The sequence below is a fragment of the Salmo trutta genome, chromosome 15, assembly GCF_901001165.1.
Source record: "Salmo trutta chromosome 15, fSalTru1.1, whole genome shotgun sequence".
In the NCBI taxonomy this organism is placed as follows: Eukaryota; Metazoa; Chordata; class Actinopteri; order Salmoniformes; family Salmonidae; genus Salmo; species Salmo trutta.
The window spans coordinates 28,805,320-28,825,240 of record NC_042971.1 but is presented as its reverse complement, the minus strand read 5'-3'; the positions used below and the strand labels follow the sequence as shown (position 1 = coordinate 28,825,240).

General features: G+C 44.1%; 2 protein-coding genes across 5 annotated transcripts; both read left to right on the top strand.

The window, feature by feature from the left end:
• The first annotated feature begins 8,537 nt into the window (after nucleotides 1-8,537).
• Nucleotides 8,538-12,456, top strand: LOC115149642 (uncharacterized). The gene is made up of 9 exons (XM_029692588.1): nucleotides 8,538-9,089; nucleotides 10,462-10,523; nucleotides 10,601-10,675; nucleotides 10,808-10,846; nucleotides 10,958-11,032; nucleotides 11,341-11,442; nucleotides 11,533-11,661; nucleotides 11,866-12,153; nucleotides 12,310-12,456. Exons 2-9 carry the CDS (start codon nucleotides 10,470-10,472, stop codon nucleotides 12,454-12,456), a joined length of 909 nt encoding a protein of 302 aa, XP_029548448.1. The 5' UTR covers nucleotides 8,538-9,089; nucleotides 10,462-10,469.
• Nucleotides 12,457-12,904: 448 nt separating this feature from the next.
• Nucleotides 12,905-19,345, top strand: LOC115148739 (Meckel syndrome type 1 protein). 4 transcript variants are annotated; one of them, XM_029690927.1, is made up of 8 exons: nucleotides 12,905-12,940; nucleotides 13,091-13,239; nucleotides 13,656-13,753; nucleotides 13,913-14,041; nucleotides 14,170-14,275; nucleotides 18,336-18,399; nucleotides 18,528-18,712; nucleotides 19,319-19,345. In XM_029690927.1, exons 2-6 carry the CDS (start codon nucleotides 13,156-13,158, stop codon nucleotides 18,360-18,362), a joined length of 444 nt encoding a protein of 147 aa, XP_029546787.1. In that variant the 5' UTR covers nucleotides 12,905-12,940; nucleotides 13,091-13,155; the 3' UTR covers nucleotides 18,363-18,399; nucleotides 18,528-18,712; nucleotides 19,319-19,345. The 4 variants fall into 4 exon arrangements, with proteins under 4 accessions (XP_029546787.1, XP_029546786.1, XP_029546785.1 ...); XM_029690926.1 differs by having other exon boundaries at nucleotides 18,518-18,712; XM_029690925.1 differs by having other exon boundaries at nucleotides 18,336-18,712.
• Nucleotides 19,346-19,921: the final 576 nt, after the last annotated feature.

Genomic DNA, 19,921 nt, shown 5'->3' with positions numbered 1-19,921 from the left:
TTTGACAGGGTTTGCATCCCCCCAGGCCAGGTGTTTTTGTTTCAGGAGTTTTTTTAAAACCTTTTGATCTGATTAGGAAAAACTGGTCCCATCATAGCCCATATAAAACCTTTTTACAAGTGATTAATCACTGTCATAGGAAAAACTCCAGGCCTCAGGGGGTAAACATTGCCTCACCTCTCTGGAACCTATTGCGCCACCAGTCTACTTGCAGTTGTCAGTTATTGTCAGGTATGTGGATGATCAGGGCTTTATTCAGGAACGTTTCTTGGGATACTTTGATGTGTGAAGTGGGTGAGATGTGCAGTCTGTTTGACTTTATGAATTTTGAGATGTCTGAGTTTAACTTCATAGAGAAACTCTTTGTCCAAACCTAAAATGGCACAGCTGTAATGGAATGTATCTGCTATTTGTATTTACAGCTTAGTCCCCTCCTGTTCCCTGATTTTAAGAGGTTATGACTACTCCACTCCACTACCACTGTCAACTTTCTCCTGTCATGAACTGAAGCCACGTCTCATGTGCCCGCTCGTCCACTGGCACATTGAATGTTTCCCCTCCAAGCACTGAGTATCCCTATCAATTTTCTCTCATTACTGTATGTAGAGTCAATCACATACGCAATCACATTATTACACATCAATGATTTTACTCCTTGCTTGGACTAATTCATTCTTAGCTCTTTTGTCTAACTGTGTAGTGTGTTACTGTTTTGTCTTCCCAGTCAAACCCTGTCCTGCACTGGTAAAGCCTCTGAACACCTCAACTCATACCCTCAATCACTGCTGTGATCTTTTCCAACTCTGTGTAAGTAGCCCTCTTATTCCCCATAATATTGTACTATAAATGTCTTTATTAAATGCTTTAGGTTAAAATAATTCGTTTTTGACGATTTTGACACTTTGTCGTCTCCGTGTGTTCCGCGCCTATACCACTGGTCTCCCATCCTCCTCAGTTTTTCAAGTCAACAGCCTCCACTGATACATAGACTACCGGTCAAAAGTTTTAGAACACCTACTCATTCAAGGGCTTTTCTTTGTTCTTACAATTTTCTAAATTGTAGAATAATAGTGAAGACATCAAAACTATGAAGTAAAACGTATATCATGTAGTAACCAAAAAAGTGTTAAACAAATCAAAATGTATTTTATATTTGACATTCTTCAAAAGCCACCCTTTGCCTTGATGACAGCTTTGCACACTCTTGACATTCTCTCAACCAGCTTCATGAGGTTGTCACCTGGAATGCATTTCAATTAACAGGTGTGCCTTCATAAAAGTTAATTTGTGGAATTTATTTCCTTCTTAATGCGTTTGAGCCAATCAGTTGTGTTGTGACAAGGTAGGGGGCTATACAGAAGATAGCCCTATTTGGTAAAAAACCAAGTCCATATTATGGCATGAACAGCTCAAATAAGCAAAGAGAAACGACAGTCCATCATTACTTTAAGACATGAAGGTCAGTCAATATGGAACATTTTAAGATCTTTAAAAGTTTCTTCAAGTGCAGTTGCAAGAACCATCAAGCGCTATGATGAAACTTCCTCTCATGAGGACCGCCACAGGAAAGGAAGACACAGAGTTACCTCTGCTGCAGAGGATAAGTTCATTAGAGTTACCAGCCTCAGAAATTGCAGCCCAAATAAATGCTTTACAGAGTTCAAGTAACAGACACACCTCAACATCAACTGTTAAAAGGAGACTGTATGAATCAGGCCTTCATGGTGTAATTGCTGCAAAGAAACCACTACTAAAGGACACCAATAATAAGAAGAGACTTGCTTGGGCCAAGAAACATGAGCAATGGACATTAGACTGGTGGAAACTTGTCCTTTGGTCTGATGAGTCCAAATTGAAGATTTATTTTGTTCCAACCGTGGTATCTTTGTGAGACGCGGTGTGGGTGAACGGATGATCTCCGCATGTGTCTTTCCCACCGTAAAGCATGGAGGAGGAGGTGTTATGGTGTGGGAGTGATTTGCTGGTGACTCTGTCTTTGATTTATTGAGAATTTAAGGCACACTTAACCAGCATGGCTACCACAGCATTCTGCAGCGATACGCCATTCCATCTGACTTGGGCTTAGTGGGACGATCATTTGTTTTTCACCAAGACAATGACCCAACACCTCCATGCTATGTAAGGGCTATTTTACCAAGAAGAAGAGTGATGGAGTGCTGTATCAGATGACCTGGCCTCCACAATCCTTGACCTCAACCAAATTGAGATGGTTTGGGATGAGTCAGACTACAAAGTGAAGGAAAAGCAGCCAACAAGTGCTCTTCATATGTGGGAACTCCTTCAAGACTTGTAAAAGCATTCCAGGTGACGCTGGTTGAGAGAATACCAAGAGTGTGATAAGCTGTCATCAAAGCAAAGGGTGGCTATTTGAAGAATCTCAAATATAAAATATATTTACATTTATTTAACACTTTTTATGGGGTTACTACATTATTCGATATGCGTTATTTCATAGTTTTGATGTCTTCACTATTATTCTACAATGTAGAAAATAGTAAAAATAAAGAAACACCCTTGAATGAGTAGCTGTTCTAAAACTTTTTACCGGTAGTGTATATACAGGGTGTGTGTGAATGTGTCAGGATGTGTTTTGTATCAATCAAATTGATGGAAATGTTTCCCTCAGAAAGCAAGATGGATTGTATTGATGAGAGAATCAAAAGAGCTTTAAAAATCCACCCTTATGTTATAAATATCAAATATGTATTTATTTTGTCCTTTTTTTGTTATATTATCTATCACCTTTTAAATTGAGTGTTGTGTTGACAATTGAAACCAGTGAGGGTGAACACCCCTGATTCTGTGATGTGGCCAACCAGCAAGATGCACAGAAGAACAAAGCCTGTAAGTCATATCCGACCTAAAAACAATAACAGATAAACATTAGTTATGCATTCTGCAATGAGTAAAGCAGTGTTTAATTCGTTCTTTACTGTTTACAGCCAATCATTGTGAGCTGTGGGCAGGACCAGGCATCTGGGGATGGATGGAACATCAATCCAGAGCCTCTCAGCCAGGTTATCTCTGCTGTTCCCATAGAGACACAACAGATAGATCAATCTGTTGATTCATATGGCCATTTTGGTTGGCTTGGTTGCATTGACAATCATCCATTCGAGATGCTAAAGAATGCTATACTATGGAAGGTCCTTGAGAGTCAATGCCAGTGTATACTATGGCTGCCATGAGTACATGCCTTTCTGTCTCCTCAGTCTGGAAGGGTGACTTGGCTGATAGAGAGAAAATATGATGAGGTGAACTCATCCTCCAATTCTGAATGGACTATGACCAGCTAGCTCTCTGACACACAGCTCGATGATGGCAATGATGCCTCTACTGAGGACAGTCCAGAGCCTCCAAAGGAACCACAAGGACCACTGAAAGACCATCGACTGGTAGGCATCTTTTTAGTGTGTGTGTGTGTGTGTGTGTGTGTCACATCTCAATGGTTTGACCCTATGTCTGTAGATATTATTGTGGCCATGTTCAACATCCTCCTCCCTGCCTTTGTGAGTTCACTGAATAAGATGTCACACCAGATTGAGGTTGTCCCCAAGGTCCGGCCCTGCAGGCAGCAGCTGGACAAGGAGACAGAGTGGACCAACACCAACGAGGAGAACCTGAGGAGGATCAAAGAAAACCTGACCTCAATAGAACTCAACCTGGAGGAAGGCCTGGAGACGCTCAATGACGGTCAGGACATCAACCAAGAGAGGCAGAAGAAGAATGAGGGATGCTGTAGAGGATGGATTGCGAAGTGGATGGGGAGGAGGAAGGAGAGACTGAGGGATGAAGACGTGGCTAGGGAGGTCAAGAGGATGGGCGAGGAGGTGAGGGCACTGATCCAAGAGATGAAGAGAAACTGCAGCAAAGATGATCTTAAGGCAGTAGACCTGGACAGTTGGCTGAATGACTTGTAGGTTGAAAGTGGCATTCAAGAAATGCACTGGAGAGATGGCCGAAATTATAGACGGCATGGCAGAAATGCAGACCAGTATAGCCGAGAACAGGCTCCTCAAGTCATAAAAAAAGAACAATGTCCAGACCTTTGTAAGTTACTCCTACTTATTGAGTGTAGTCATGTATCTGCAATGTGTTTAGTTATAAAGTATATCTACAGATTGTTTTTAACATAGCACTTTCCTGATATTTGACTTGTTTCTGGTCCTACAGAGCCCAGGGATGGTCTCTGGTCCTGTGTTTGGCAACACTGGCCTCTATCCTCTTGTGACCTCAGCACCCCGGACCCTGGCTGAAGCCCTACGGGCCCTGCCCTCTGCTGTGGCCCCTCCCTCCCCAGAGAATGTCCCGAGGCCTCTGACTCCTCTCAGCCCTGTCTTTATTGCTCTACCCACTACAGAGAAGTTCCCATACCGCCGTAGCTCTCGGCTGGCCCCCATAACCAACCTGAGTGAGACCGGCCCCACAGGTGAGAGGAAAAACAAGAAGGGTATATTGGCCATAAGTCCTTCTATAGTATAGCATAGCTCTAGATATAGTAGCTCAAGAGAATATACCCCATAAGCTTACATTACTTTTTCTCCTTGTCCAAAATATTCAGGAAGGGAAGGTCAATAAGAAAAACAAGGGCAAGGCCAAAAAAGTAGTGAAGCAAGAGAAGGCCAGTAAGATGCAACAGATGGGAAATGTTGGAGAAAGTAAGGAGGAGGACAAGAAAGAGGAAAAGAAGAGTCTGGGGAAGAGGTGAGGAAATAGAGGAGGGAGAAGTGGAACATAACCAGGGAATACTAGACTAGAGAATTAGAGAAATAGAATGAGGTAGCAGAGAAAGAGCAGCTATCTGATGTGTAAGTGCAAACTTACGCAATAAGGCACGAGGAGGTGTGGTATATGGCCAATATATCATGGCTAAGGGCTGTTCTTATGCACGACGCAACACGGACTACCTGGATACAGTTCTTAGCCATGGTATATTGGCCAAACCCCCAAGGTGTTTTATTGCTATTAACTGGTTACCAATGTAATTAGAGCAGTAAAAATAAATGTTTTGTCATTCCCTCGTTTGTTAAGTCAAACGACACCGCTGGTCCTGCTCACATTGCCCTACCTTATGCTTTGACCTCTTTCTCCCCTCTCTCTCCAGATGAAATCTTGCGACTTGTGACGGCCGGCCACCCAACAACCTGCCCGCTTGACCCTATTCCCTCCTCTCTTCTCCAGACCATTTCCGGAGACCTTCTCCTTTACCTCACCTCGCTCATCAACTCATCCTTGACCGCTGGCTACGTCCCTTCCGTCTTGAAGAGAGCGAGAGTTGCACCCCTTCTCAAAAAACCTACACTCGATCCCTCCGATGTCAGCAACTACAGACCAGTATCCCTTCTTTCTTTTCTCTCCAAAACTGTTGAGCGTGCCGTCCTTGGCCAGCTCTCTTGCTATCTCTCTCAGAATGACCTTCGTGATCCAAATCAGTCAGGTTTAAAGACTGGTCATTCAACTGAGACTGCTCTTCTCTGTGTCTCGGAGGCTCTCCGCACTGCTAAAGCTAACTCTCTCTCCTCTGCTCTCATCCTTCTAGACCTATCTGCTGCCTTTGATACTGTGAACCATCAGATCCTCCTCTCCACCCTCTCCGAGTTGGGCATCTCCGGCGCGGCTCACTCTTGGATTGCGTCCTACCTGACAGGTCGCTCCTACCAGGTGGCGTGGCGAGAATCCGTCTCCGCACCACGTGCTCTCACCACTGGTTTCCCCCAGGGCTCAGTTCTAGGCCCTCTCCTATTCTCGCTATACACCAAGTCACTTGGCTCTGTCATATCCTCACATGGTCTCTCCTATCATTGCTACGCAGACAACACACAATTAATCTTCTCCTTTCCCCCTTCTGATAACCAGGTGGCGAATCGCATCTCTGCATGTCTGGCAGACATATCAGTGTGGATGACGGATCACCACCTCAAGCTGAACCTCGGCAAGACGGAGCTGCTCTTCCTCCCGGGGAAGGACTGCCCGTTCCATGATCTCGCCATCACGGTTGACAACTCCATTGTGTCCTCCTCCCAGAGTGCTAAGAGCCTTGGCGTGACCCTGGACAACACCCTGTCGTTCTCCGCTAACATCAAGGCGGTGACCCGATCCTGTAGGTTCATGCTCTACAACATTCGCAGAGTACGACCCTGCCTTACACAGGAAGCGGAGCAGGTCCTAATCCAGGCATTTGTCATCTCCCGTCTGGATTACTGCAACTCGCTGTTGGCGGGGCTCCCTGCCTGTGCCATTAAACCCCTACAACTCATCCAGAACACCGCAGCCCGTCTGGTGTTCAACCTTCCCAAGTTCTCTCATGTCACCCCGCTCCTCCGCACACTCCACTGGCTTCCAGTTGAAGCTCGCATCTGCTACAAGACCATGGTGCTTGCCTACGGAGCTGTGAGGGGAACGGCACCTCCGTACCTTCAGGCTCTGATCAGTCCCTACATCCAAAGAAGGGCACTGCGTTCATCCACCTCTGGCCTGCTCGCCTCCCTACCTCTGCCGAAGTACAGTTCCCGCTCAGCCCAGCCCTGAGCTGTAAGTAGTTAAGGAAAGAAAAACGGAATACATCAGTGTCATATAAATTGCCTGATTTATCAAGGTTGTATAAATCAAGAGTGCCAAAATAAATAAAGATTTGATTTGAAGAGATTTGTCTACCGTATGTGTAGAACAACACAAAGTACAAGCCAAAAGGAGTGGTCTTACAATCAACTGACAATCAAAACCTCCTTGTATTGATTTGACCTTGAACATTCAGTCTGATTGACACTTCAAACCAAAATCATCAGTGAAGAAACCGTGTACCTTTTAAGTACTGCCTCAGTAACAAGTTCAGCTTGACAAGTTCAGCTTGACCAAAATCACCTAATGGGATTTTTTTTTTAAAGACATTCCAAAATGTTTATTTAAATGTTCTTTTATTTTTCTGTCTTATTGGATCATGTTGTCAGGCATGGTTTGTATGACAGATGTTATTTCTATGTAAAATATTCTGTAACAAGTGTTGTTTTTGTGCTCAATGGTGGATCAATTCATAATCATTTAAGAGATGTGTGCACAAACACCAGCTCATTGGCCAGCTCCTGCATGAAGGGCAGGTGGGACGCTACGAGCTGGTGAAACCTCAGGCCTCACACTGACTGGATATGTCATAGCTCCAACAATACTTACCACAACAACAACAAAAATCACACCTGATCAACATTTCAATGTATAACAAATGAGAGAGCTCTGTCATTCAATGAGTTTTCTATGTCATCAATCTGTCAATAAAGACACAGGTGCACCTGGGTGAACCATCACAGACTCGGGCATGTTTGCTGTGAAACTCTGGGGGGCACTGACAGACAGACTGGAGAGAATGTTGAGCCACTGGGCCCCAGTGAGTTCTGGATTGAGAGGCAGATGTCTGCCAATGACTGTCCATGACTATGTCCATGACCTTGACTGTGGCTGCAGCTGTGTTCATGTTTGTGACTTTACCCAAAGCTATGCTTGAGGGCATATCCATGGTTGTGACCATAATAACCTGAGAACTGAACAGGGCTCCCCTGTGTATAGTAGGAGTGGGCCCTGCCTTCAAATGTCTTTGGTGTGGTATCGGTAGCCTGTAGGTTGGAGGAAACTGGAGCGTAGGCTTGGACTGGGTAGAAATGATTCTGCAACCAAAGAGAATGTGGAGAGATTACAGAGAGCTTATCTAACTAAACAGTAATTCTCTATCTAATCATGGGGACCACTAGGTGCCTATTGTACAGTATTCAATTACAGCTGAGGATCATCTATTGAAACTGCTCCTCATTATACTGTAGTACATCATGTACTCTGGCTTGCACCCAGCAGTCATGTTCATTTAATGACCTCTCGTCTTATAGGATAAATGATGCGTCTAGTGCTTTCTCAGTACTCAGGGTGGGTGGACCGTCTTCCTTCTCTATTGATGCAGGGTCATACAGGACATCAATGTTCAGGGGCACAACTTTCACTGGGGACAGGGAGACATGCCCCCCTCCCCCACATTCTGAAATTGCATTTTTGTCCCCCCCCAGATTTATCATTGAAAGGTGATACAAAACGAGGCAAAAGTGTGCTTTAGGGCCATGAGGACGCGGTTGGGAAGTCTGTTTGGAGTATTTGTCCAACCGGATGAAAAAAGAAAAACACTTCTAAAACCAAAGTTGTCCCTCAGCAGCCTGAAAGGCATCTTCTTGTCCAGCACTGATGCCCTAGCATCAGACATGTCTAGAAGTGGGTGCCAGCCCTTTCCATGTTTCCCCAGAGCAAGATAAGGAGAATATGTGACACAGTGATGGTAGATTTTCCTAACCAAACATCCCATTATGTACAGCATAATGACTCAACACAAATTTCAAGTATATCATTTATTTTTATTTAACCTTTATTTAACTAAGCAAGTCAGTTAAGAACAAATTCTTATTTACAATGACGGCCTACCCTGGCCAAACCCGGACAGCGCTGGGCCGATTGTGCACCGTCCTATGGGATTCCCAATCACGGCCGGATGTGATACAGCCTGGATTTCAACCAGGGCCTGTAGACTGAGATGCAGTGCCTTTGACCACAGCGCCGCACATAAACATATTACAACTTAACTACACTACTAAGCACACTTAAAGCTGTGACATACTGCAGTGTATCATGGTTATTTTCAACCACAATAAGGTTGGAGTAAGGATAGAGATCCCCCTGCAATGATGGGGTTGCAGAGGAAGACAGTGTGTGGAACCAAAAGTGTTACGATGACCAGAAACAGCCAGGGCTAACATGGGTACACTGACCCCAAAAAGAAAGCCCTCAACCATAAGTGAGTACACTGTGGCCATACCCATAAGGGAGAGAGATACAGGAACTAACCCCTCCACTTGATTCTGGGCAGATGCACCAAACAGTACCAGCCCCAGGAGGGTGTACAACACCCCTGTGCTGATAGAGAGCAGCTGAAACATGAGGAGGAACCAAACAGTGTCCACACTCTTCTCAATCCCACCACAGAGGAGCACCAGAACCCCAATGCTGAAGAGTAGCTGGGTCACTGTCTTGTGGTGGAAGGAGTATGTGATGAGCTTGTGTACCGCAAAGGAAGAGGAGAGGATTAAAACTGAAATTATCGGGTTGACAGACATCAGCGGCATTGATGTGTTGTGCTCTAGCTTGCTGCTGTAGCCTACTGGCACCATATGTTACGTCATTAACGTTAGCTACAAGTTGTAGCAAGCTAGATAACGTTACAACAGTCCCATACAAAGTAGCTAGCTAGCTACCGAGCATATGATTCTTAAATCACTCAGTCCCTCCTTGCTAACGTACCATGCCCATTGGCAAAAACTGTAGTTCCAAGAGTTTAGACATCCTCTGATAAACCGAAATATGTAGTGACAGTAAACAAAACAAATGATACTATAATGACAGCAACAATGCCACTTTTTAGCCTGAACTCAGTAGTAAAACTCTTGAACCTCTGAACCACATCTTTCTAAACTATTCGGGTGATCATGTTGATGCTCAGTGCATACTTGTCAAACTACTAGAGGATATTCAAGCACAATACAACATGTCAGTTACGACACTTCCTCCAATATTGCACAACACTTTAGCCAAGACTTGAGTAGCTAGCTTGCTAAACCAAAACAAATGTACTGGACTTCCGCATTTGGATTAATCACTTTCACAACCACAAAGTTACTGTTGCGCAGATCATGAAGTGCGCTAAGGCAGTGCTGCATTTAAAGACACTTCCACCTGCTGGCTTGTGCCTGAAATGTGATGACCAAAGAGTCCTCAACAGCTCATTTGAGTTAGATAGAAAGCTAGATAGATATATTTGATTTGACAGTTTAATAAAATAATAAAACCATTTATTTAAATAAAACGTGTCAGGCCAGGGACAACACATTAAAGTAAACGGCTTCCATTGTGGTCCCTTAATGTTACTCAAAGTAAAATAAAATAAAAATATTTGTCAAGGAATGGTTTCTTCCTATTGATATCATGTTGGCCTATCTATGTAAAACGTCCAACCAACCATCGATACAACCATTACTCAGTCATTAGGATATAATAAGCACATCACGTTCGTTATTGAGCTACAACCAGTGAGAAGATGCGACCACCAGTCCGGCTCCAAACAAGCCTTTTTCTTGTGACGTATTATGCGCGGTCATAAAGCTGTGATATAAAATGACGTAGCCATGCATTAATTCACTACATAAACTGTGTTCAGATTTGATTTAATCTACAATCGTTTTCTTCACTCAGGTTGTTGCAGGTAATCTTTGGCCTTTTGGGGCACCTCCTTCCCAACATATATATATATATTATATAGGGAATAGGGCGCCATTTGGAATGCCATCTTTGTGTGTGTGTGTCTGTGTGTGAGTCAGGATGTGTTTTGTGTCAATCAATTGATGGAAATGTTTCCCTCAGAAAGAAAGATGGACCGTAATGATGAGAGAATCAAAAGAGCTTTAAGACGCCGCCCTTATGTGGTAAATATCAAATATTTGTTTGTTTTGTCCTGTTTTTGTTATATTATCACATTTTAAATTGAGTGTTGTGTTGACAGTTGAAACCAGTGAGGGTGAACACCCCTGATTCCGTGTTGTGGCCAACCGGCAAGGTGCACAGAAGGCCAAAGCCTGTAAGTCATATCCGACCTGAAACAATAACACATACACATTAGTTATGCATTCTGCATGTACAAACTGCAGTTATCAGAATGAAAGCAAATGCAGAAATCCCTATCTAACCACATTGAATGCTGTCTTGACAGTCTACTTCAGTGCAGACCCCTCAGATCCACAAAAGGCCTGTAAGTCACATTCATATTCAACCACATAACAGTACTTATATTATTTATTGATACACAAATCAAGGCCAAAATGAGCAAAGCAGTGTTGAATTCATTCTTTACTGTTAACAGCCAATCATTGTGAGCTATGGGCAGGACCAAACATCTGGGGATGGATGGAGCATCAATCCAGAGCCTCTCAGCCAGGTCATCTCTGCTGTTCCCATAGAGACACAACAAATAGATCAATCTGTTGATTCATATGGCCATTTTGGGTGGCTTGGTTGAATTGACAATCATCCATTCGAGATGCTAAAGAATCCTATACTATGGAAGGTCTTTAGCCCCACCCCTAATGTTATGGGAGTTGCATTTATTGCATTTTCAGTTACCCATGTATTACTCACTACTTGTACAACCATGTTGGATAGCCTACATATTATACATTACCTTGAGGGTCCATGCCAGTGTATTCTATGGCTGCCATGAGTACATGCCTTTCTCTGTCTCCTCAGTCTGGAAGGGTGACTCGGCTGATGGAGAGAAAATATGATGTGACCTCATCCTCCAGTTCTGATGAGTTTTCCATCTACTCCTTCACTGACTGTGAATCGGAGGTAAAAGAGTTGTACCCTACCGTCCATGTCTTTGTTGAGTGACATCACTGTGAGGAGGATGGTCTCTGACTAGTTGACTCTGATACACAGTGTGATGATGAGGATCATGAAAGGAGGACACCACCGCTGAAAGTTGAGGATGGAAAGGTGACCAAGCTTGACGTGAGGGTTATGGAGGATGATCTGTCTCTCCACTCCTTCGATGAATCAGACTTCCTGGTAAGTTCTGCATATTAAATTTGTTTATATATATATATATATATATATATATATACACATGGGGGATTGGAAATGATGCAGACAATTACTTATTGAGTGTAGTCATGTATCTGCAATATGTATAGAGTAGTTATAAAGTATTTCTACAGATTGTGTTGAACATAGCACTTTCCTGATATGTTACTTTACTTTCTGGTCCTACAGAGCCCAGGGAAGGACTCAGGTCCTGTATCTGTCAAGAATGGTCTCTCTCCTCTTGTGACCTCAGCACACCGGACCCTGGCTGAAGCCCTACGGGCCCTGCCCTCTGCTGTCGGCTCTCCCTACCCAGTAAATGTCCCAAGGCCTCTGACTCCTCTCAGCCCTGTCATTATCGCTCCGCCCCGAACAGAGAACTTCCCATACCGCCACAGCCCTCGCCTGGCTCCCATCACCAACCTGAGCGAGTCCGGCAGGAAGCTGCTCCAGGAAATGGCTGGAGTGGCCCCACAGGTGAGAGGAAATACAAGAAGGGAATATTGGCCGTAAGTCCTTCTATAGTATTGCATAAGTCCTTCTATAGTATAGCATAGCTCTAGGTATCGTAGCTCAAGAGAAGAGAAAACCTATAAGCTTACATTACTTTATCTCCTTGTCCAAAATATTCAGGAAGGGAAGGTCAATAAGAAAAACAAGGGCAAGGCCAAAAAAGTAGTGAAGCAAGAGAAGGCCAGTAAGATGCAACAGATGGGAAATGTTGGAGGAAGTAAGGAGGAGGACAAGAAAGAGGAAAAGAAGAGTCTGGGGAAGAGGTGAGGAAATAGAGGAGGGAGAAGTGGAACATAACCAGGGAATACTAGACTAGAGAATTAGAGAAATAGAATGAGGTAGCAGAGAAAGAGCAGCTATCTGATGTGTAAGTGCAAACTTACGCAATAAGGCACGAGGAGGTGTGGTATATGGCCAATATATCATGGCTAAGGGCTGTTCTTATGCACAACGCAACACGGAGTACCTGGATACAGCCCTTAGCCGTGGAATATTGGCCATATACCACAAACCCCCGAGGTGCCTTATTGCTATTATTAGCTGGTTACCAACGTAATTAGAGCAGTAAAAATACATGTTTTTGTCACACCCGTGGTATATGGTCTGTTATAAACTGGGTGGTTCGAGCCCTGAATGGTGATTGGCTGACAGCCGTGGTGTATCAGACCGTATACCACAGGTATGACAAAGCATTTATTTTATTGATGAGGAGGAGTTGGTGGTAGGCTGGCAGGAGAAGCTGTTCAGTCAGGTAGGTCCTCTACCAGTGTCCTTATAACAAATAAGACTTTACTGTTTAGGATAGTTTGATTTTGCATAGTAAGTTGTGTGTGTGTGTGTGTGTGTGTGTGTGTGTGTGTGTGTGTGTGTGTGTGTGTGTGTGTGTGTGTGTAATATGAAGTGGTTTTGTTCCAGAGTGAGTCAGTATACCAGACTCCACTGGAGAGACAGTACCACACAGAGATCATGGCTCTGGAGCGGACCAGGGGCAGACGGAACCGCAGGATTTTCACCTACACCGATTCTGACTGCTACACCAATTGGGAAGGGGTGGGTTTCTACAGAATCTCCATTTCTGTAACGGTTCCATAACCACAGACGCTAGGAGACAGGAAGCAAGTACAGGGTGAGGATTTATTAATAAATAGACATGAAACTAAAAAAGAACAGAGTCTGGACAAGAGAAACAAAACGACATCAATGTAGACAAGGGAATGAAACTGAGGAAGTGACAGATATAGGGGAGGCAATCAATGACGTGATCCAGGTGAGTCCGTTGAAGCGCTGGTGCGCGTAACGATGGTGACAGGTGTGCGTAATGATGAGCAGCCTGGCGACCTCGTGCTCCAGAGAGGGGGAGCGGGAGCAGACGTGACAATTTCATTATTCAAAACAAAGAATTTACCTTGTTTCTGTCCCAAAGAAACGTTAGTGTTTTAAAGCTGTTTTTGATATAATCATTACAGGATTCCCAGAGTATGGTGACGCAGGTCAAGTCCAACCCTACCTTCCTGGCACATAGGATGGCCAATGTCAGACACAGACGACAGGACAGACAGCCAGTGTAGGTCCCTGTTACTCACCAAAGTGAATTATTATTAAAGTGAATGTAATTGAAGCAACATTGATGTGTGATGTGCTGCTTTGAAGACAAACAGTGTACCGGTATGTTCACATTACCCTTGTATGCAAAATGTGGTTGTGGTATTCTGTTGGTCTGCAGTGACAGCACCTTCCCCAAGTCCAGGCTGATTACCTGGGAGCCCTCGAAGGACTTTGTGAAGACCAGCCACGTGGTCAACACACCTGTACAGACCATGCACATCATGGGGGACCTGGGACCACCGGACAAGTGAGTAGCACAAGGGGAAAAACCACTATGTAGCCTATGCACTTATTACGCTGCTTTGTATGTAATAACTTTGAAGTAGATTCCAATTCAGGAATTGAAAAGTGGCATTGTATTCTTGTATTCCTCAGACTTGGCCAAAAGGAGAAGGAATGCTTGTTGTGCACGATAAGAGCAGATGGATATGGAGTGATTACCATCAAACCAGACTTCAACAAAGTTGTTTCATTAGCAAAGGTAATGTTAAATCTGATTTTATTTGTCACAGAATACAACAAGTGTAGACCTTATAGTGAAATGCTTATTTCCGAGCCCTTATCCAACAATGCAGTTTAAGAAAAATAAGTGTTAAGTAAACAATTTGTATTTTGGACCTTGACTTGGCGCTCCGGTACCGCTTGCCGTGCGGTCGCAGAGAGAACATTCTATGACTAGGGTGGCTTGAGTCTTTGACAATTTTTAGGGCCTTATTCTGACAACGCCTGGTATAGAGGTCCTGGATGGCAGGAGGCTTGGCCCCGGTGTTGTACTGGGACATACTCACTACCCTCTGTAGTACCTTGCAGTCAAAGTCTGAGCAGATGCCATACCAGGCAGTGATTTAACCAGTCAGGGTGCTCTCGATGGTGCAGCTGTAGAATTTTTTTGAGGATCTGAGAATCCATGAGAAATCTTTTCAATCTCTTGTGGGGGAATAGGCTTTGTCTTGCCCCCTTCACGACTGTCTTGGTGTGTTTTGACCATGATACTTTGGTGATGTGGACACCAAGGAACTTGAAGCTCTGAACCTGCTCCACTACAGCCCCGTCGATAAGAATGGGTGCGTGCTCAGTCCTCCTTGTCCTGTAGTCCACAATCATCTCCTTTGTCTTGATCACATTGAGGAAGAGGTTGTTGTCCTTGCACCACATTGTCAGGACTCTGACCTCCTCCTTATAGGCTTTCTCGTTTTTGTCGGTGAATCAGGCCTACCACTGTTGTCATCGGCAAACTTAATCATGGTGTTGGAGTCGTGCCTGGCCGTGCAGTCATGAGTGAACAGGGAGTACAGGAGGGGACTGAGCATGCATCCTAGAAGTGCCCCCTTGTTGAGGATCAGTGTGGCGGATATGTTGTTTCCTACCCTTACCACCTGGGGGCGGCCCGTCAGGAAGTCCAGGATCCAGTTGCAGAGGGCGGTGTTTAGTCCCAGGGTCCTTAGCTTAGTGATGAGCTTTGAGGGCACTGTGGTGTTAAATGCTGAGATGTAGTCAATGAATAGCATTCTCACATAGGTGCTCCTTTTGTCCATGTGTGAAAGGGCAGTGTGGAGTGCAATAGAGATTGCATCATCTGTTGGGGCGGTATGCAACTTGGAGTGGGTCTAGGGTTTCTGGGATAATGGTGGTGATGTGAGCCATGGCCAGCCTTTCAAAGCACTTCATGGCTACAGATGTGAGTGCTACGGGTCGGTTGTCATTTAGGCAGGTTACTTTAGTGTTCTTAGGCACAGGGACTATGGTGGTCTGCTTGAAACATGTTGGTATTACAGACTCTGACAAGGAGAGGTTGAAAATGTCAGTGAAGACACTTGCCAGTTGGTCAGAGCATGCTCGGAGTACACGGCCTGGTAATCTATCTGGCTCTGCGGCCTTATGAATGTTGACCTGTTTAAAGGTCTTACATCGGCTGCGGAGAGCATGATCACACAGTCGTCCGGAACAGCTGATGCTCTCATGCATGTTTCAGTGTTACTTGCCTTGAAGCGAGCGTAGAAGTTATTTAGCTCGTCTGGTAGGCTCGTATCACTGGGCTGCTCTCGGCTGTGCTTCCCTTTGTAGTCTGTAATAGTTGGCAAGCCCTGCCACATCCGATGAGCGTCGGAGCCGGTGTAGTACGATTCGATCTTAGTCCTGTATTGACACTTTTCCTGTTTGATGGTTCGTCGGAGGGCATAGCGGGATTTCTTATAAGCTTCCGGGTTAGTCCCGCTCCTTGAAGCGGAAGCTCTACCCTTTAGATCTGTGCGGATGTTGCCTGTAATCCATGGCTTCTGGTATGGGTATGTGCGAGCAAAACAGTCCTGTAGTTTAGCATCTGCTTCATCTGACCACTTTTGCTTCCTGCTTAAAACATTTTTGTAAGCAGGAATGAGGAGGATAGAATTATGGTCAGATTTGCCAAATGGAGGGCGAGGGAGAGCTTTGTACGCATCTCTGTGTGTGGAGTATAGGTGGTCTAGAGTTAGTTTTTTTCCCTCCCTCTGGTTGCACATTTAACATGCTGGTTGAAATTAGGTCAAACTGATTTAAGTTTCCCTCCATTAATGTCCCCGGCCACTAGGAGCGCCGCCGCTGGATGAGCGTTTTCCTGTTTGCTTATGGCGGTATACAGCTCATTGAGTGCGGTCTTAGTGCCAGCATCGGTCTGTGGTGGTGGCTATGAAAAATATAGATGAAAACTTTCTAGGTAGATAGTGTGGTCTGCAGCTTATCATGAGATACTCTAGCTCAGGCGAGCAAAACCTTGAGACTTCCTTAGATATCGTGCACCAGCTGTTATTTACAATATACATAGACCCCTACCCCTTGTCTTACCAGAGGCTGCTGTTCTATCCTCCCGATTAGTGTATAACCCGCCAGCTGTATGTTATTAATGACGTCGTTCAGCCACGACTCTGTGAAACATAAGATATTACAGTTTTTAAGGTCCCGTTGGTAGGATATACGTGCTTTTAGTTCGTCCCATTTATTTTCCACCTATTGTACGTTGGCTAACAGTACGGATGGCAAAGGCAGATTAGCCACTCTTTGCCTGATCCTCACATGGCACCCCGATCTCCTTCTCCGAATCTGTCTTTTTTTCCTACGAATGACAGGGATGAGGGCCTGTTCAGGTGTCTGGAGTAAATCCCTCTCGTCTGACTCATTAAAGAAAAATTATTCATCCAATTCAAGGTGGGTAATCGCTGTTCTGATGTCCAGAAGCTCTTTTCGGTCATAAGAGACGGTAGCAGCAATATTATGTACAAAATAAGTTTCAAACAATGTGAAAAAACAAACAAAATAGCACGGTTGGTTAAGAGCCAATAAAACGGCAGCCATCCTCTCCGGCGCCAGTACAATTTATTAGTCCATGTTACGGGGAACAAAGGGAATTTGTTTTTCTGAAGGGTTTGGTCACAGATCTGCCAGTTCAGATCAAATCCCACGTTTTGTTGCCTGACTCAGGACTCAAACCAGTGACCATTAAGTTACTGGACTAATTCTCTATCTTCCACCTTCTAACACTTTTTTTTATTTCACCTTTATTTAACCAAGTAGGCTAGTTGAGAACAAGTTCTCATTTACAACTGTGACCTGGCATGGGCTTCCTAGGCAAAGTTCCCTTTACACTATCCCATGTGCGTGTCTCATGATCTGGTAATGAGGTAGTCCTGCTTGCAAGTTTAAAATCAGTGTCACCCTCAGCTCAAGAGGGCATTACATCTTGGTTTAATGGTCAAGACACTGGTTTTTCCCATGGGAGGCCCGGGTACAGATCCTGCCCATGAAATGTGCACACCTCTCCCAAAGGACAATTCCACTGCTTCCACCAATGTTGTGTTTTTTTTGCAAACAGCAATGGCGTAATGCCCCTTCTGTCTCAAAACCGGGTCTCCTTGCCCGTAGGCAAACAAATATATTTTAGTGAATTCATGCGGTCGCCCAAAACAGGTTTTGAACATGGGTCCATCAACTGTCAAGCCAACACCTTAAGTGCTACGCCAAGATGTCCAAACCTCAAGATGAGTTTGCTCGGTGTTGGATTAAGGTTGCTACATTACCTCCTTCCTTTGGGAGAGCATGCCCCCACACTTCTTTATAGCAAGTCTCTCACGTGTACACACATCTTAGATGGCTTCACAGTCACTTCTGATACCAATGTAACAAATTTGGGGGTAGCTCCAACTGGGACTCGAACCCCGGTCCAGCGACTAGCAAGCCAACACCTTATCCATTACACCAAGAGATCAGAAGGTGGTAAGTGTTGGGTTAAGCTTGCTACAATATATACTTATATAGGGCAATGTGTGATCTGGGTGAGGCAGCATTGCCACTAGAGCTCCCGACACAGCCTAACACAATCTTTACCTTCTTAACCTTAACTAACCTAAAGTCAAATAGATTTAGACAAACCACCATGTGAGCAGCAAGTTTAGGGTTAATGGAGTGAAGTGGGTGATGGGTAGGACCACCAGTATGAACTATATGTCTATGAATGCATTACAAACACAGATGGATGCTCTTTATCAACACCATCTTTTCTGTGAAACTAGATATCGGCAATCAATCAACAAGACTAATGAAATGGAGCAAATGAAGACATTAGAACTGCTAAAGGTAATATATTATATTCTGAAACCAATTTCTTACTGGTAGATTTTGTACGTGTCCTGTCATTCCTGAGAGCGACGCTCTCTCTCCTCCCCCCTTCTCTCTTTTATGTGCTGGGGCTAAGTTTCCCCTAGATACAGATCTAGGATCAGCTTCCCCTCCCCAAACCTAACAAGGATCATTAGCGGGGGGGAATTCAAACCTGATCCAAAGCCAGGGTCTATTTGGGGATCTTGTCCCATCCCCCAGAACTCTACATGTGGATGCGGCTTTCTCCAGCTCACCATGCTCACAAAGAAAACAGCAGTGTATTTCAGCTGTAAGTATTTTGAAATGACTGGCGATATTATTTTAAATGAATTTACCTAGCTTTGTTATTATTCAACAATAACTAGGCCAATGTAGCTGTAGCGACCTACATTTCGTCGATGCATGGAAAAGTTTTAGCTATGTTGAATCATTATGTTAGCTAGCTAGCAGCTAGCTAGCGAGCCATTTTTCCTGGCTATACTGATAGGTTAATTAGCCAGCTAGCTGCTAAATGTTGCTGGAGTAGACATTAATACATTTCGGAATGGATTATTATTGCATTGCTTATCTTTGATATGATGTCTTAGATGTTCTCATATGAAATAATTTTGTGTTGTGCATAATGTTAAAAAACTCCATAGGAGTAATGTTAAACTAGCTACTGGTAGCTAGCTACATTCTGATGCAAATGTGGTCCTAGCTCGGTAGCTTTCCTGTGGCAGGCCGAGTTATTTGCACTAGTCACAATGTGAGACATTTTGTTTAGCAGTGGTTTTATTTTGAAATGGCAGCTAGGGATAGGCATTTGAAATATTGCACTATTCAAATATGGATATCCGGATGGTCCAAATACATATTTTAATTTTTTTGTGAAAACATGTTTTGTTTGCCTCAGGACTGGCAGAGACAGTGCGGTGCTAGAAGTGCTTGATTGGGAGAGACAGTTGTTGCTGCCATAGGTAATCTGTCATACTATACATTATTAATGACATGTCTATTTTAAAATGGTTCTCGTCAGAACACGGATAAAAGCAGGAATCTCTCGTGCCAAGGTATGTAGCCAACCGTCAACCACCCCTTCATTTCCTGCATTTTGAAGTGGCAATCGGCAGTTGCAAAATCCATTTTTGGACCTGCAATTTAATGATATTGATTCTTGAAGAATATAACTTATAAATGCCTCATGAGCTTAGTTCAACTGTTGTACCCCATCAGAACTCAACATATAAGCTTGTTTTACTCCAATGTGGGTAAACAAAGTAAATGTAAACAAACACTATATAGCATCAAAACATGGATCAATCCACTAATGGGGGGGAAATGTAGCCTCAAAACTAGCTGTTATTGGCAGAGAGATTTCAAACTTTTTGTTATTGGTCTATTAACTTAGACCACCTGGTGATGTCACCAAGCAAGCCAAAACTCCACCAATGCAAAACCTGCTGATTTAGAATGTCTTATGTAGATTGTATTTTCAATCAGCAACTATCAGGAAGTT

Excerpts from the sequence above, each read along its gene's own strand:
- LOC115149642 (XM_029692588.1), top strand. The coding sequence starts at position 10,470 with ATGGACCGTAATGATGAGAGAATCAAAAGAGCTTTAAGACGCCGCCCT. Across the intron at positions 10,524-10,600 it reads TAAGACGCCGCCCTTATGTG|TTGAAACCAGTGAGGGTGAA; the intron begins GTAAATATCAAA and ends TTGTGTTGACAG. Across the intron at positions 12,154-12,309 it reads TGGCTGGAGTGGCCCCACAG|GAAGGGAAGGTCAATAAGAA; the intron begins GTGAGAGGAAAT and ends CAAAATATTCAG.
- LOC115148739 (XM_029690924.1), top strand. The coding sequence starts at position 13,156 with ATGGCTCTGGAGCGGACCAGGGGCAGACGGAACCGCAGGATTTTCACC. Across the intron at positions 13,240-13,655 it reads GCTACACCAATTGGGAAGGG|GATTCCCAGAGTATGGTGAC; the intron begins GTGGGTTTCTAC and ends TAATCATTACAG. Across the intron at positions 14,042-14,169 it reads GACCTGGGACCACCGGACAA|ACTTGGCCAAAAGGAGAAGG; the intron begins GTGAGTAGCACA and ends TGTATTCCTCAG.